This window comes from Dendrobates tinctorius, unplaced genomic scaffold (assembly GCF_039654945.1).
Source record: "Dendrobates tinctorius isolate UK_male_01 unplaced genomic scaffold, ASM3965494v1 ptg000040l, whole genome shotgun sequence".
Taxonomy (NCBI): Eukaryota; Metazoa; Chordata; class Amphibia; order Anura; family Dendrobatidae; genus Dendrobates; species Dendrobates tinctorius.
Window position 1 is genome coordinate 5,486,337 of NW_027361708.1, and position 18,699 is coordinate 5,505,035.

An 18,699-nucleotide genomic window follows, 5' to 3' on the forward strand; every position below is an offset into this window, starting at 1 on the left:
ATCCTCTCGTCACTTTGGTCACAGGCAGCTGTGCCATCGAGCGTGTCACATAGCGCTCAGATATCAGTGGGCCTCACACAATCCACAAGTGTCCAGTGTCCAAAAGTGTACGCAGAGATTCAAAATCTCCATTATCCTCTCGTCACTTTGGTCACAGGCAGCTGTGCCATCGAGCGTGTCACATAGCGCTCAGATATCAGTGGGCCTCACACAATCTACAAGTGTCCAGTGTCCAAAAGTGTACGCAGAGAATCAAAATCTCCATTATCCTCTCGTCACTTTGGTCACAGGCAGCTGTGCCATCGAGCGTGTCACATAGCGCTCAGATATCAGTGGGCCTCACACAATCCACAAGTGTCCAGTGTCCAAAAGTGTACGCAGAGATTCAAAATCTCCATTATCCTCTCGTCACTTTGGTCACAGGCAGCTGTGCCATCGAGCGTGTCACATAGCGCTCAGATATCAGTGGGCCTCACACAATCCAAAAGTGTCCACTGTCCACAAGTGTGTGCAGAAATTCTAAATCTCCCCTGTCCTATAGACACCTTTTACCTTGTTTTACATTACTATATACAGTAGTTTGTTGGATTTTGTCTACATTTCTACCAAAAATGAGGAAGGCTGGTGGAAGAGGCCGTGGAATTGGGTGGGGGTTGGCAGCTGGTAATGATGGTGTTGGTGGTGGATCTGATGGTAGTGGCAAGAGCAAAATAGGACCGAATGCAGGAGGTGCTGACCCTGCGTCATCGTCTGGCTACATAAGGCCTCGAACGCTTAGTTTTCTAGGAGTTGGCAAACCGCTTTTAAAGGCAGAGCATCAGGAAAAAGTTTTGTCTTACATTGCTGACTCAGCCTCCAGCTCTATCGCCTCCTCTTCTTCAGTTGTAAAAAGTAAAAGTACTGAGTCGTCATTGGAGGCTCATGTTCATGAACCACACCTTTCCTTGTGTCCTTCACCCCAACCAAGATTGAAGGATGACGCAGGCCATACTACTGATTACTCCATGGAGCTGTTTTCACATACCATGCCTGGATTATCAAGTGAAATGGTGAATTACCCAGGCCAAGATGAATCTGACATGGAGTGCACTGATGCACAGCCGCTGATGGATGATTCTGCTGGTACATTCACTCAGAGCACTACATTGTCCTCGCAGTGTACAGAGCCAGATTTTGACCCTGATGAGACTCAGGTGCCCCTTCCCGCACACTATACCACCATACACGGTGACACAGAGAAAGGTGCACATGACATAGAAGAGGAGGTGATGGATGACCCAGTTGTTGACCCAGATTGGCATCCATTGGGGGAAGAGGGTGCTGCTTCCAATAGCTCAGATGAGGAGCATCCACAGCAGACATCGACATCGCAACAGCTGTTATCTGGCAGGCCCGGAGCACTCCAAAGACAGGTTCCAAACATCAAAAGAGTTGCTGGACAGCTTGTCCAGAGGGTCAAAAGATCACAGCGTGCTAGGCCGCAAAATGTCTGCCAAAGTAGGAAGAGTGCAGTGTGGCACTTTTTTGAACAAAATCCTCATGATCAGGCCAAGGTTATCTGTAAGAAGTGCGCAAAGACCTTTAGCCGAGGGAAAAATCTGAAAAATTTGAATACCAGTTGCATGCTTAGACATTTAACCAGCATGCACTTGCAAGCGTGGACACAACACCAAACCTCAAGTGCCACATGTGCAACTGATCACAACGAAGGTAGTCAGCAACGCTACATTGTTTCCCCCACTGTAAGCCCACCGGTTAGCACAGCAGCAAATGTTGAGGTGTCGTTGCAAGGCCACAGCAGTCAGGGAATCCCACTGTTATATCAACGAAAGACTGATTCTAGGCCATCAGAAAGAACACCAACTCCATCACCATCATCAACCCTCTCTCAGTCCGCCCTGTCCACCGCTACTTCCACCATATGCAGCTCTCAAGTCCAGCTCACCCTCCCAGACACTATGAGTAGGTCAAGAAAGTACTCAGTCTCTCATCCGCGTACACTGGGTTTGAACGCCCACATTGCCAAACTAATCTCGTTTGAGATGATGCCCTTTCGGTTGGTGGAAAGCACAGCTTTCCGCAAACTCATGGCCTATGCAGTACCACGCTATGACCTACCCAGTCGCCACTTCTTCTCTCGCAAAGCCATCCCAGCCCTCCACCATCATGTGAAAGACCGCATTGTCCATGCACTCAAGCAGTCAGTGAGCGGAAAGGTGCACCTCACAACTGATGCATGGTCCAGTCGGCATGGCCAGGGCCGTTACGTGTCCATCACTGCGCACTGGGTTAATGTGGTGGATGCAGGGTCCACAGGGGACAGCGGTGGTGGGACAGTGCTGCCTAGCCCATGGTATAGGAAACAGTTGGCTGTAGGCGTTCCACCCTCCTCCTCCTCCTCCTCCAGAAGCGAAAGCTCGTCCACAGAGCGCAGTCGTACGAGCACTCCATCTGCAGCTGCCACTGTTGCACACGATGTGTCCCCCTATCGAGCAGCTAGTGGAAAGCGTCAGCAGGCTGTGTTGCAGATGATGTGTTTGGGCGACAGACACACCGCCGAGGTGCTGGCCGAGTACTTGAAGCGACAAACTGAGTCATGGCTGGGCAGTGTACATCTTGAGGCAGGCAAGGTAGTTAGTGATAACGGCCGTAATTTTGTGGCAGCCATAGCCCTTTCAAAACTCAGCCACATACCTTGCTTGGCTCACACATTGAACCTGGTGGTGCAGTGCTTCCTCAAAAATTATCCGGAGTTAACAGCCCTGCTCCAGAAGGTGCGAAGACTGTGCGCGCACATCCGCCGGTCGCCTGTACACTCCGTTCGTATGCAGAAGCTGCAGCGATTGCTCCACCTTCCCAACCACCGCCTCATTATCGACATTGCAACAAGGTGGAACTCCACCCTGCACATGGTTGAGCGGCTGTGCGAGCAGAGGCAGGCCATAATGCATTTGTGGGAGGATACACGGCCAGGCACTTTGAGAGCAGACATGGTGTTGACAGGCGTGCAGTGGTCGAAGCTGAAAGACCTTTGTAAAGTCCTTCAGTGTTTTGAGGAATGCACACGGCTGGTAAGCGCAGACGACGCCATCCTAAGCATGAGCATCCCACTTATGCGTCTGCTCATGCAAACTTTGACGCACCTTAAGGAGCAGGCGTCTGCAGCCAATGTTGATGAGGAGGAAGAGGAGGAGGGAATCCTTGATGACATTCAGCCATTGTCTGCTCAGGGACCTCTCCTGGACGAAGTGGAGGAAGAAGAGGAGGAGGAGGAGGAGGATGATGGGGATGATTACTTAGGGGAGGAGGATGCATCTCGTGGGGCAAGTGAAAATGTTGGCGTGGCAAGGTCTGGTACAGGGTTTGTGCGTGACTGGAGGGATGTGGATTTGCCAGAAAGTGCTCCTCCACCCAGCACTCGCAGTGCATCATTGACACCGGGAACATTGGCCCACATGTCAGATTATGCCTTGCGGATCCTAAAAAGGGACCCCCGCATTGCCAAAATGATGAACGATGACGACTACTGGTTGGCCAGCATCCTGGATCCACGCTATAAAGGCAAATTACAAAACATCATGCCACAGGAGAACCTTGACCTAATATTGGCTAATAAACAAGCAACTCTGGTAAATCGGTTGCTTGAGGCTTTCCCAGCACACAGCAGCGGTGATGGTTCTCACACGAGCCGTACGGGCCGGGGGCAGCTTGGCAGAGGTGTTCGTGGTGCACACAGCAGAAGTGGCGTTGGAGACAGGGGTTTCATGACAATGTTGTGGACTGATTTTTCAAATACCGCTCACACAACTGGTAATACTGCATCGATGGAAAGTGACAGGAGACAGCAGTTGTCAACTATGGTTACAAACTACTTTTCCTCCCATATCGATGTTCTCCCACACAGGTCATTCCCCTTTGACTATTGGGCCGCTAAACTGGACACCTGGCCTGAATTGGCCCAATATGCCTTACAGGAGCTCGCTTGCCCAGCTGCAAGTGTGCTATCGGAAAGAGTCTTCAGTGCAGCTGGATCAATCCTTACAGAAAAAAGGACCCGTCTGTCAACCCAAAATGTGGATGATCTAACCTTCATTAAAATGAACCACGCATGGGTTTCCAAGGATTTTGTCCCACCTTCCCCTGATGACACATAGGGTGACAGAAAAATGGCTTGCTTTGGTCCACCTCTTCCTGGTACTTCACCTATTTCGCCTTTTGCATCAGCTGAATGTCCAACATCAACATATGCCACTTTCTAAAACTCCCTAACTGTGCTGCCTCCCCCCCATGGCCGGGGTCACCACCTACCGCACGACACCGTGCGAGTGCCGTTGCCCTGGACAGGTGGGTAGGCCGACTCTTGGGCGCGGGCACTGGCACAGGGTCCCTCATAGTGCAATCAAGTGTCTCTGACGGCGGTGGTGCACACCCGCCGTCAGACACACCGCTGTACTATGAGGGGCCCAGTGCCAGTACCGACGCCCACGATTGGCCCCCCTTGCTTGGGCAGGGCCCCAGCATTTGCAATATTTACCTCTCCCTGCTCCTCCTCTGTGTAATCTGGGCTGTCAAATCCATACTGTGCCTGACACCGTCTGAGCCTGCCTCCTGAGACATATATTTTGAATGTGTACGCTATCCATACATATTATCCGGGGATACGGTACCCTTTCTAACCTTTGTGCAATGACGTGCAATCCATACTGGGCCTAACACCGTCTGAGCCTGCCTCATGCTGTATAGACATATATTTTGAATGTGTACGCTATCCATACATGTTATCCGGGGATACGGTACCCTTTCTAACCTTTGTGCAATGACGTGTAATCCATACTGGGCCTAACACCGTCTGAGCCTGCCTCATGCTGTATAGACATATATTTTGAATGTGTACGCTATCCATACATGTTATCCAGGGATACGGTACCCTTTCTAACCTTTGTGCAATGACGTGCAATCCATACTGGGCCTAACACCGTCTGAGCCTGCCTCATGCTGTATAGACATATATTTTGAATGTGTACGCTATCCATACATGTTATCCAGGGATACGGTACCCTTTCTAACCTTTGTGCAATGACGTGCAATCCATACTGGGCCTAACACCGTCTGAGCCTGCCTCATGCTGTATAGACATATATTTTGAATGTGTACGCTATCCATACATGTTATCCAGGGATACGGTACCCTTTCTAACCTTTGTGCAATGACGTGCAATCCATACTGGGCCTAACACCGTCCGAGCCTGCCTCATGCTGTATAGACATATATTTTGAATGTGTACGCTATCCATACATGTTATCCAGGGATACGGTACCCTTTCTAACCTTTGTGCAATGACGTGCAATCCATACTGGGCCTAACACCGTCTGAGCCTGCCTCATGCTGTATAGACATATATTTTGAATGTGTACGCTATCCATACATGTTATCCGGGGATACGGTACCCTTTCTAACCTTTGTGCAATGACGTGCAATCCGTACTGGGCCTAACACCGTCTGAGCCTGCCTCATGCTGTATAGACATATATTTTGAATGTGTACGCTATCCATACATGTTATCCGGGGATACGGTACCCTTTCTAACCTTTGTGCAATGACGTGCAATCCATACTGGGCCTAACACCGTCTGAGCCTGCCTCATGCTGTATAGACATATATTTTGAATGTGTACGCTATCCATACATGTTATCCAGGGATACGGTACCCTTTCTAACCTTTGTGCAATGACGTGCAATCCATACTGGGCCTAACACCGTCTGAGCCTGCCTCATGCTGTATAGACATATATTTTGAATGTGTACGCTATCCATACATGTTATCCAGGGATACGGTACCCTTTCTAACCTTTGTGCAATCACGTGCAATCCATACTGGGCGTGAGAACGGCTGGTGAGCTGTTAAGCAAGCTACAGCACCTGTCCAGACAAGTACAGGGATTCCCTAGCAAGGAGACTTATTTGATTGTTTTCAATGTTGGGACAGCAATTTTTGGGGAGCACTATACTCTGGAGAATGATAGATGGGGCCCACCATACACTGGAACATTCCAAAGGTGGACATCAGACACTGGAGCAGCATTTACAGGGCCCATTACACAATAGAGCATTAGAAATGGGGCCCATTATGTTTGGAGCATTATTTGGGCCCATAAGACAGTGGAGCTTCATCCATGGGGACCAACATATACTGTAGCATTATGTGGAGCTCATCATATACTGTTTCAAACATTATATGGGACCAATGATTCTGTATGGAGAAATAGATGGGCCTCGTCATGAGATGTAAAAAGTGAGGTATTTTTCATTGTACTATACCGCTATTTCTCTGCCGTATCGGAGCATGATGAGTTGTGGTATGTGTTAAAGGGACGCTCTTTCGCCCAGGGCACATGAAAACCTGGAGCCAGCCCTCCCCCCCACAGTTTGTAGCCAAATAACCCCCATTTTTCAGTGCGTAACTTGTAATATGAAGTTAATTAAGGTTGACAAGCTTAAGAAAGAAGAATTGATGCTTTTGGCATTCAAATGGGCACTGTAGGTGTGTTTCCTGTCCTCCTCTCACTGCCGACTTTTATTCCCCATTGACTTACATTGGGTTTCGTGTTTCGGGACGACCCCGACTTTTCCCTATAATCGGACGATCTTGCTCGACCCGACTTTTGGAAAAGTCGGGTTTCCCGAAACGAAACGCGACCCTAAAAAACCAAAAGTCGCTCAACTCTAGTCCCCACTACTTAACGTGATTTACGCCGTACAGAACGGACAACAGGAAGACCACCCAACCGATACGAACAAGACCAATTTATTTGGCAGCGGATCATTCAGGGGATGGACTAATATCAACGTCTACTGAAATAGCTCTCGCCCGTAGATTGGCGAGCTAAAGAAGATGGGGAGTGTAAGAAGAAGGATCGTGCCGTGGATGCCTGTTCTATGCCGATTCCGGAACTGTCGGGGCTGTCTCCTCTGTTATCCCGGGGGAAAGCTTAAGGGACCGGACCTATCCTTGCATGAGGAAGCAGGGGCATGGTTAAGGGGCAACAGCTTCAGCACATGCTGATACTGGAGCATCCGTACAGCGCAGGCCCACGTTCGAGTACCGCCACCACTGGCAGAGACTGTGAGGAGAGATGTGCAGTGTGCCCATTGGTTGCCACGAAACGAGGTGCCAGATGATCCGGGCCTGTGAGTACTGTGCGCTTGCCGCCTAAGAGAGACCGGCTGCAGGACCGTTATTTGCACCCTGATTCCCCAGTGTATATCCACCGGAACATGGTGGGTGCAGACAGTGTGGTGACTCGCACCCTCCCGGCTACATCAATATAGACAATGGGCTAGGGGCAGCGGGAGGTACCGGAGACCAACCTCTGTAGCCAGAAGAAGGATCCACATTTTCTTCAGGACCCCCATCGGACAAGTGCCACGCCGGCCGTTGTGGATATCATCTCCTGATCCGTGATTCATCCCATCCTTGGGAACGTCTGACAGGATAAGTGACCCAACAAGAACTGTGATACCCTTTATGCTGTTCTTTAACTTTGCATACTGTTTATATTTTGAACTGCTTATGCCCTTGTTAACCATTTACCTCCCTGGGTGGGTATTCCTTGTTCAAGTAAAGTTATTAAACCTTGCTCTGCCTTCTGTCTGTCACTGCATCCCGAAACCTGCTCACAGCTGTACACTGCACACTGAAAGTTCATGTTTTATTCAGTACTATGAATATTGGGGAAAGGAGTAGCAGCAGCAGGTGGGTGTGATTTGGGAGATTAAGTTATTTCAGTCACAGGCAGGTAACAATGCTGCCAGTCAGAGTGAAAATGACAATGATGACGCTATCCAGGCTGACAACAGTCTCAAAAGAGAGCAGAAAGTGAACCAACGAGGCTATCGGTGGTGCTGGTAAGCATGGCAAGCTGTATCTTGGAATGCTAGTGCAGCGCAATAACAGGCATATTGTTACCATCAAGCAAAGTGATGACCTTTGGTTAGCCATGCTTTTAGAACCTTACTATAGAAGCTTAACTGGGTATTTTTTTCAGCTTCTGAAAGGAAGTCCAAATTGGTAAATTAACAAGTGAAGCTGGGATTCCTGCTCGGCAAGACTTTTGCAGAGAGGATGCCCGCTGGTATCTCAGCTGACCAGGAGACCCTTATCTGTGCCAACCTGATGCATTTTAGTAAACAGAGGCACATCGACTGAACAGCCAGGTTCAGTCATACCTGGATTTTGTGCTTTTTTCAGCAGATACCCTGATTTTTTATGCCATGGACTTCAGGCTCAACAAGCTGGAGTAGTGGTAAAAATTGCCCCAGTTTCCTATGAGCATAATGATGTCCACCCTTTAATGTACTGTCAAAAAGTGTACTCAGTGTGGCCGATACTTTTGGCACACCCAAGTGACCCTTGTTATTGTTCCCAAGCATGGAAAATCTTACATTTGTCAAAATGAATCCGGCATGGATCAATACTGACTTTCATTCACCCGTGGCTGATGCCTATGATTAGATTGCCTATTCCATCTCTGTTTTCCTGTCCATTGCCTTCTACACTGTTTGACATCATTTGACATTACATTACGGAGTACAAGACTGAGTGCGGAGTACGGGGCTGAGTGCGAAGTGCAGGACTGAGTAGGAAGTGCAGGATGGGGGACAGAGTACAGGACAGAGCATGGAGTACAGGACTAAGGCAAGGCAGGAATTGAGAGAGAGAGAGTTGTAGGGAGAGCCCCAACAACTTGGCTAGAATACCGCAAGGTACAGCACATGATAATCAGGCGTCCCCAAGATGGTGGAGACGCCTGATATAGCACGCACTGCACTCTGATTGGGCAGCCAGACCTCTGGGCGGGTGCTTGCAGGGTTAAGGAACCTGCAGAGTGCGCGCCCGCGGCCTAGGGCGGCTGCACGTGACACTCATGTGATGGGAGGAGGAGCCGGGCACAACGTGTTGCGCAGAGAGCCGGTGGGTACAGGCGGCAGCGGGCCCCGCTGCTGCTCGAACAACGGCGGTCACTGCCGCCGACGTGACAGACGGTTTGGATGCAAAAAAGTTTCCTTTGCATTCAGCAAAGAGCAAAACTTTTGATACTCCAAAACAGAGGTTTTTTTTTCCATCACCAAAATCCACTGCTTCTTTAATTTGCACTGTCTGTGTATGAATAATAGCAAGGCAGGCTTCTGTCCCCAGAATAACATAGTAACATAGTAACATAGTTATTAAGGTTGAAGGAAGACTTTAAGTCCATCTAATTTTTGAGAATAGTACACCTGTTGGGGATGCAAAGAAGGATATTTTTTTTCACTCCTTGTTGAAAAACCATTGCTTCTTCACTTTCATAACAGCACACCTGTTTTTGCTCCCAAAATGAAAGGGGTCAATTGAGGACGGTCTGATGACCAGGAAGGTAACGTCCGAGAGTGGACCCTCTGGATCGTGGCACTGGAGCTACCGGGGGGTGAGCGCGCCAGGTGAAGCCGACCCCTATACAGGGACTGTTAGGGGCAGACCCTCGGAAGACAGATACCGCGACTGCTAGAACCAAGAGAGGCGGCTCAAAGGACCAGAGAGGGACTGGCGGAACCAGAGCACAAGACGAACCAGAGATACAAGACAGGTCAGGCACACGGGGCAGAGTACAGGACTGAGTGAGGAGTATGGGACTAAGTGCGAAGTGCAGGACTGAGTAGGAAGTACAGGACGGAGTACAGGACTGAGCATGGAGTGCAGGACTGAGAACGGAGTACTGGACGGAGTACAAGACTGAGTGCGGAGTACGGGGCTGAGTGCGAAGTGCAGGACTGAGTAGGAAGTGCAGGACAGGGGATGGAGTACAGGACAGAGCACGGAGTACAGGACTAAGGCACGGAGTACAGGACTGAGGCACGGAGTACAGGACTAAGGCAAGGCAGGAATTGAGAGAGAGTTGTAGGGAGAACCCCTACAACTTGGCCAGAATACTGCAAGGTACAGCACACGATAATCAGGTGTCCCCAAGATGGTGGAGACGCCTGATATAGCATGCGCTGCACTCTGATTGGGTAGCCATACCTCTATGCGGGCGCTTGCAGGGTTAAGGAACCTGCAGAGCGCCCGCCCGCGGCCTAGGGCGGCTGCACGTGACACTCATGTGATGGGAGGACGGGGGCGAGGAGGAGGCGGGCACAGCATGGTGCGCAGAGGGTCGGTGAGTACAGGCGGCGGCGGGCCCCGCCACTGCTGGAACAGCGGCGGTCACCGACGCGGACGTGACAGACGGTTTGGATGCAAAAAAGTTTCCTTTGCATTCAGCAAAGAGCAAAACTTTTGATACTCCAAAAGAGGGATTTTTTTTTCCATCACCAAAATCCACTGCTTCCTTAATTTGCACTGCCTGCGTATGAATAATAGCAAGGCAGGCTTCTGTCCCCAGAATAACATAGTAACATAGTTACTAAGGTTGAAGGAAGACTTTAAGTCCATCTAGTTCAACTCATATATCCTATCCTAACTTGCCCTAACATGTTGATCCAGAGGAAGGCAAAAAAAACCCCATGTGGCAAACAGTAAGCTTCACATTGGGGAAAAAAATTCCTTCCCGACTCCACATACGGCAATCAGACTAGCTCCCTGGATCAACGCAATATTAAGGAAACTAGTGTATATACCCTGTAATATTATACTTTTCAAGAAGGCATCCAGTCCCTTCTTAAATTTTAGTAGTGAATCACTCATTACAACATCATATGGCAGAGAGTTCCATAGTCTCACTGCTCTTACAGTAAAGAATCCGCGTCTGTGAGTATGCTTAAACCTTCTTTCCTCCAGACGTAGAGGATGCCCCCTTGTCCCCATCACAGGTCTAAAGAACATTTTTGAACAATTTTTACCATTTAAGAAGCTTAAACTTAAAATATATAATGGCACCATTTCTGAAACCCATAGCATCAATATTTTTCGAGATCTGGAGCTTGGTGAGGGCTTATTTTTTGGACGCTGAGCTGACATTTTTATTGATATAATTTTGGGGTAGATTCAATGTTTTGATAGCCTGTTTATTACTTTTTATTGCAGTGTTGCAGAGACCAAAAAAATGGCATTTTGTTTTTTTCTCTTTATGCCTTTTACCGATTGGACTAATTATTTTTATATTTTGATCGATTGTGAGTTTTTGAACACAGCAATACCAAATGTGTGTATTTTTAATTTTTTTTATTGTTTTGTCTTGAATGGGGCAAAATGAGGTGATTTGAACTTCTATATTTTTAAATATTTGTAAAAACTTTTTTCTACTTTTTACTTGCTATAATAGTCTCCTTAGGCTACTTGAAGCTGTGAGCTTCTGATCACTTGTACTACACATAGCAGAGTTTCAGCCCTACTATGTGTAGCAGAAATGACCATCTGCTATGAATGGGGCGGCACTCATAGCAGGTGTGCAATGACAAGAACGGGGGTGTCCTTCAGGCACACGGTTGTCATGCCACCCATCGGCACCTTGTCATCATGTGACAGAGGTGCCAATGGGCGTGGTTTGTGGCATGTTTAATGCTGCTGTCAGAGATTGACAGCGGCATTTAACATGTTAACAGCCATGGGTGGATTGCAATTCCACCTGTGACTGTTAGGGGCACACGACAGCTAATCAAATCAGCTGTTATATGCCTGAAAAGATGCGGGCTTAGTGATGGAGCCCGCATCCATGACAGTGAGGCAACCTATGACATACCTACAGTATATGTCATAGGTCATAAAGGGGTTAAACAGGCTGTTTGTTACTACTAGAGATGTGCGAACCTGAACAGTAAAGTTTGGCGTCCGACCATGAGCACGGACTTCTCCAGGAAGTCCATGTCACTGTTTTGGGTTTGGCAAACTGGGTGTTTCTCGCTCTGTCATCTGCATGACAGCGCGGGAAACATCGGCGGTAAGATTATTACCACCGACCAGAGCGCAGCGGCTCCCATGCTGTTAGATGCCAGTGTGAGCTTGCAGCTGTGACTGGAGGTAAAAGGTTTACCTTCGGTCACAGAGGCATCATCTGATGGGAGTACTACTGATAACAGCAAGAGCAGGCTGCAGCGCTATAAATAAATAATGTATTTTTGATAACCAACCAAGAAAAACAGACAGCTGTCAGCTTTAGCATGGCTGGTTATCAAGAATACAGTGGTCCCCAGGAGTTTTTTCAAAAATTATTTGAATAAATAGATTAAAAAATGGCATGGAGTCCCCCCATTTTTTTTACAACCACCCAAGCTAAAGCAGACAGATTGGGGCTGTTATTCTCAGGCTGGTAAGGGGCATGGATATTGGCCCCCCAGCGTAAAAATAGCAGCCTGCAGCTGCCCCAGAAAGGGCACATTTATTTGATGCGTCAATTATGCCACTTTGCCTGGCTCTTCCCATTTGCTCTGTGGTGGTGGCAAGTGGGATTGAGATGAGCTGATCCTGCATCCCTTTCACAAATTTCCCCTATTAATTCTGCTGAGGACGAACTGCCGGCCGGTGAAGCCACCATGACAGTTGGTCGCCATTAAGGCCTAGCTCAGTGGAGGCCAACCCAGACACAACCATCAGAAATTGCGCAGTGAAGAAAAGTCAATAGCTCAGCAGACAGGGGAACCAACTACAGAGCAACAGGTCAGTGGATCGAATCTTTAAACTGAGCCATGACACCGATGAAGTGAGAGAGCTGTGGCAGTTTTGACTTCCTCAGGATGTCAGCTTTCATCTTAAAGATATGAAAGTGAATCTAACAATTAGTGGCAGATGAATGGCTACAGGGCTAATGTGCCTTAACTTCACGAGAGCCCCAGGAGACCTGACATTGTTACAATGGTACGTGAGGTGAATACAGGCTGTCTTTAATTTTACATGGGGAATGTAGTAATTAAGAAGGGTTTGTGAAAGTATGGGATAACCCCTTTAAAGGAAATCCGTCAGTAGGTTTTTGCTATTTAATCAGAGAGCAGCATAATGTAGTGGTAGAGACCCTGATTTCAGCATTTTAAAGTAACTGAATATAGTACTAATTTATTCTACAATATTGTAGAAAGACTGTCACAAATTACATACCTCCCTCTCCCCAATGAGACTTTCAATATAATTTCCATGTTTTAGAAATGCACATTGGGGCCAATTAACACATGAGCATGCTCTGAGTGACTGACAAGTTAAAACTAGGCTGTAAGATAGGAGATATAATTGTGTAGCTTATTTCCAGTACATACAAGCATACATGTACACATACAAGCATGGATATCTGTGCAGTTTGTTGGGATCTAAGGTAAGCCCCTCGTTAAGGATTGCACTCAGTAGCTATTTGTATAGATCTTAACAGCTGGTTGAGATAGAAAAATTGCTAACTCCATATTAAGAATTCTTGCCCAAAGTCGCACTGTAAGTGTCTCTCTTATAACTTAAAGGTACCCATATAGGTAATTTCAAAAGCTGCTGTTTAAAAGCTAAATAATAATAGAAATCACAATATTAATGATAATTACTCACAGTTTTTACATTTTCAAGTTCAGAATGGCCGCTATATATATATACACAAGGAAACTGACAGGTTTTTTGTAAATAAAACTAAATGTACCATTTCTTGCAAAATTAGCAATGGCGAGTGCTCCAGTCATCTGAAGAAGGGTGTGCCGAGAGGTTAGCCATGAAGGAATATTCCGGTACACCACACCACAGCCATTCTCAAAAAGTTTCTGCATGGATTCATCTGCCAAATGACAGGAACATAAAATATATTGTCCCAATAGATATGCATAATATTCTTGATATTAAAGCATGTGCGCATAAGCCACAATAAGCAGTTACGGTAATCAATAATTGTGTTTAGGTTCATCGACTGAAGACTTATCTTCAACTAGTGACGGCAGACAGAGAAGGCAAAATAATTAGGATTGGACATTTTCTAGTCAATATTTTTATTTCCAACTTGTCAATTAATGTGGTTTTAGCTATTGAGCCATGCTAAAGACTCATCTACATGTTATATAAAATGCTTTTTTTTAATTTAGATTAATCAATGTATGTTAGGTGAAAATTGTTACTTTCATGAAACATACAGCTCTGGCAAAAATTAAGAGACCACTGCAAAATTTTCAGTTTGTCAGATTTTTCTCTTTATAGGTGTATTTTTGAGTAAAATGTAAATTGCTCTTTTATTCTATAAACTACTGACAACATGTCTTTAAATTTCCAAGCACTAAATTTTGTATTTATTTTCAGAAAATGAGAAATGGTCAAAAGGACAAAAAAAATCCAGTGCTTGCAGACCTCAAATAATGCTAGAAAACAAGTTCATAATCTAATATATAAAGCTCAAAGTGTGTATGTATGTATGTATGTATGTGTGTGTGTGTATGTGTGTATGTCTGGGATAGGCATCCGCACCGTCGCAGCTACAGCCACAAAATTTGGCACAGTCACACGTCTGGACCCTGAGAGCGTCCTAAGCTATGTTGTGAGGCGAAATATTAACCCCGCATGTTCCAATTCACCAAACAATTTTGCCCCTATCTACATACTGGGGGGAAAAGTGTGTGCGCGTCAAGCCCCGCCCCTCATTGTGATGTCACAATGCCCCTATTTGCATACTGGGGAAGCAGTGTGTGCGTGTCAAGCCCCGCCCCTCATTATGATGTCACAATGGTTGCCATGGCGACGCTGATGTCATCAAAGGTTGCAAGCCCTGCTGCCGCTCATTATGATGTCATAATGCTTGACTATGGTTTGGAGGATGTGTGATGAGTATATGGGCACCGGACTATGGGATGGAGGATATGTATGACAGGTATATGGGCACGGGACTATGGGATGGAGGATATGTATATGGGCACGGGACTATGGGATGGAGGATATGTATGATAGGTATATGGGCACGGGACTATGGGATGGCGGATATGTATATGGGCACTGGACTATGGGATGGAGGATGTGTGATGGGTATATGGGCACTGGACTATGGGATGGAGGCTATGTATGATGGGTATATGGGCACGGGACTATGAGATGGCGGATATGTATGATGGGTATATGGGCATGGGACTATGGGATGGAGGATATGTATGATGGGTATATGGGCATGGGACTATGGGATGGAGAATATGTATGATGGGTATATGGGCATGGGACTATGGGATGGAGGATGTGTGATGGGTATATGGGCACTCGACTATGGGATGGAGGATATGTATGATGGGTATATGGGCACGGGCCTATGGGATCGTGGATATGTATGATGGGTATATGGGCACGGGACTATGGGATGGAGGATAATTATAATTTTCTATAACTAACCACAGTTAGTTACTATGCCCGGGCAGCGCCGGGCTCTTCAGCTAGTCATTTATAAACAACAATACTAATGTTTTAACTCAGGAACAGTCCAGAAATCAATATTTTTTGGAGTAACCTTTATTTTTACTCACAGCTTTCATGAGTCTTGGCGTGCTTTCCACCAGTTTTTCACACTGCTTTTGGGTGACCTTATGCCACTCCTGGTACAAAAATTTAAACAGTTCTTCTTTGTTTGATGGCTTGTTCCTCTTGATTACATTCCAGAGGTTTTCAATGGTGTTCAGGTCTGGAGATTGGGCTGGCCATGACAGGGATTTGATGTGGTGGTCCTTCATTCACACATTAATTGATCTAGCTGTGTGTCATGGCGCATTGTTCTGCTAAAAACCAGTTCTCAGAGTTGAGGAACATTGCCTGAGCAGAAGGAATCAACTGTTTTTCCAGGATAGCCTTATATGTGGCTTAATTCATATGTCTTTTGCGAAGATTAACCTGCCCAATTCCAGCCTTGCTGAAGCATCCCCAGATCATCACCGATCCTCCACCAGATTTCACAGTGGGTGCAAGACACTATGGCTTGTACGCTTCTCCAGGTCTCTGTGTAACCATTAGATGACCAGGTGTTGGGAAAAGCTGAAATTTGACTCATCAGAGAAGATTACCTTACTCCAATCCTCTATCGTCCAATCCTTGTGGTCTTTGGCGAACTTCAGCCTGGCTCTCCTTTGCTTCTCGTTGATGAAAGGTTTTTTTCTAGCTTTACATGACTTGAGCCCTGCCTCTAGGAGCCTGTTACGTACTGTTCTTGTCGTGCACTTCATCCCAGCTGCCATTTGCCATTCCTTTTGTAGGTCACTTGATGTCATCCTATGGTTGCTGAGTGACATTCGAATAAGATGACGGTCATCCCGGTCAGTGGAGAGTCGTTATCACCCTCTGCCGCTCTGTAGCTTTTTTGTCCCCAATGTTTGCTGCTTGACCTTGTTGTAATGGACTGCTATCTTAGAAATTTTAAGGATGGAGGCAACAAGACGCTCACTGTATCTCTCTGCTAGTAAAGCCAGAATTGAGCCCTTTTTTTCCTCACTCAAGGCTTTTCTTTTCAACTCCTTTGGCATGGTTAAAAGTTATTTTTTCATTCCTTTTACTTTTGGAATATTACTAGCACTTGCTTTTCCATCCAGCTTGTCCTATTGCAAGAGGATTGTGAACACCACAGCGGGGTTTTTATACTTTCCTTCGTTAAATAAGATTTGGTTCAGGTGATCAGCTAATCAGAAGCACATTATGTAGAATGATGTGTACTCTGGTTGGAATTCAACTAACACTGGAATGGAATGGCTGTCAGACATGTAGAGAAGCTGATTTTTTATAAAACTGTCCAGTGGTCTCTTAATTTTTGCCAGAGCTGTAATAATTCAGAATGATAGCATCTTTTATTAGGTGGGTTTGCAGTCATTTGCAAAATCAAAGATATATTATCAATGAACTGTGAGAGATGCAGACAACACAGGATGATGTCAGCCATGGGACAAGCTAATTGGTGAAAACAGGGGACATCAAAAGCATGACTGCAGCATCTAAGAGGTTAAATAGTCAGATCAGAATAATTTTCAATCTAGACTAATGCAGTCTGTTTGCCATCAGTTAGGATTCTTTCACACATTCTGATATTTCCAGTACTGGAAATACCAGTACTGGAGCTATCTGTGTCCTTAATAATAATAATAATAATACATTTTATTTCTATAGCGTCGACATATTCTGCAGCACTTTACATTTCAGAGGGGATTTGTACAGACAATAGGCATTACAGCATAACAATAATCACATAGATTATAACAAATACCAAGAGGAATGAGGGCCCTGCTCGCAAGCTTACAATCTATGAGGAAAGAGGTAGACACAAAAGGTGGGTGGTAACAGTTGCCCTGATTGTATGGACCAGCCATAATGTTAAGTGTGTAACAGTACAGACACAAAGGGCTAATGGATGCATAAAGCATGTGGGAACATGATGCGGGGAACCTGGTTATGATAAAACTTTTGGCTGTGCCACACAGGGATAGATTAGGTTAATGTGTTGAGGCGGTAGGTCAGTCTGAATAAATGCGTTTTCAGGGCATGCTTTAAATTGTGGGGATTGGGGACTAATCGTATTGACCTGGAAAGTGCATTCCAAAGAATTGGCGCAGCACGTGTAAAGTCTTGGAGACGGGAGTGGGAGGTTCTGATTATTGAGGATGCTAACCTCAGGTCATCAGCAGAACGGAGGGCGCGGGTAGGGTGGTATACTGAAACAAGGGAGGAGATGTAGGGTGATGCTGAGCCATGGAGGGCTTTGTGGGTGAGGGTAATAAGTTTATACTGAATTCTGGAGTGGATTCCTTGTGTTCATGTGTTACATACGTGTGGCATCCATGTGCCGTCCATGTGCTGCATCAGTGTGACACGCACCGGTGCCTGGGAAAAACAATATATTTCGCTTTGTTCCCAGAGTGGGTGCTGAAGGCAGCTCAGATCATTGTTGCCTGGACTCCCTGAAATCAACACGACTAGGCGACAATGATGGGAGTTATATTCAGTACCTGCTGTGTATATTGTGTGTAAAATAAATCATTTAACAAAACAAGAGGCGTATAATTTTCAAAACAAGCAGAGGGACAGCCCACGGCTGTAAGTTGATGTTATTAATCTGGGAAAGGGAACAATATCCCAAAAGGTTCATAGGCTATTAATACAATGCCTTGCGAAAGTATTCGTCTCTCTGGAACTTTTCAACCTTTTCCCACATATCATGCTTCAATCATAAAGATACCAAATGTAAATTTTTGGTGAAGAATCAACAACAAGTGGGACACAATTGTGAAGTTGAACAAAATTTATTGGTTATTTTAAATTTTTGTGGAAATTCAAAAACTGTAAAGTGGAGCGTGCAATATTATTCGGCCCCTTTACTTTCGGTGCAGCAAACTCACTCTAGAAGTTCATTGTGGATCTCTGAATGATCCAATGTTGTCCTAAATGACTAATGATGATAAATATAATCAACCTGTGTGTAATCAAGTCTCCGTATAAATGCACCTGCTCTGTGATAGTCTCAGGGTTCTGTTTGAAGCACAGAGGGCATCATGAAGGCCAAGGAATACAACAGTCAAGTCTGTGATACTGTTGTGGAGAAGTTTAATGCCAGATTTGGATACAAAATTATTTCCAAAACTTTAAACATCCCAAGCAGCACTGTGCAAGCGATCATATTGAAATGGAAGGAGTATCATACCACTGCAAATCTACCAAGACCCGGCCGTCCCTCTAAACTTTCATCTCAAACAAGGAGAAGACTAAACAGAGATGCAGCCAAGAGGCCCATGATCACTCTGGATGAACTGCAGAGATCTACAG

General features: G+C 46.1%; 1 protein-coding gene across 3 annotated transcripts in view; it reads right to left on the reverse strand.

Moving 5' to 3' along the window:
• The window catches only part of LOC141088663 (rap1 GTPase-GDP dissociation stimulator 1-A-like), a 327,771-nt gene that overhangs the window by 100,076 nt on the left and 208,996 nt on the right, over positions 1-18,699 (reverse strand). For all 3 annotated transcript variants that reach the window (XM_073574813.1, XM_073574814.1, XM_073574812.1), the window contains one exon: positions 13,583-13,714. In XM_073574813.1, coding sequence (XP_073430914.1) covers positions 13,583-13,714 — 132 coding nt within the window. The remainder of the gene's footprint in view (positions 1-13,582; positions 13,715-18,699) is intronic.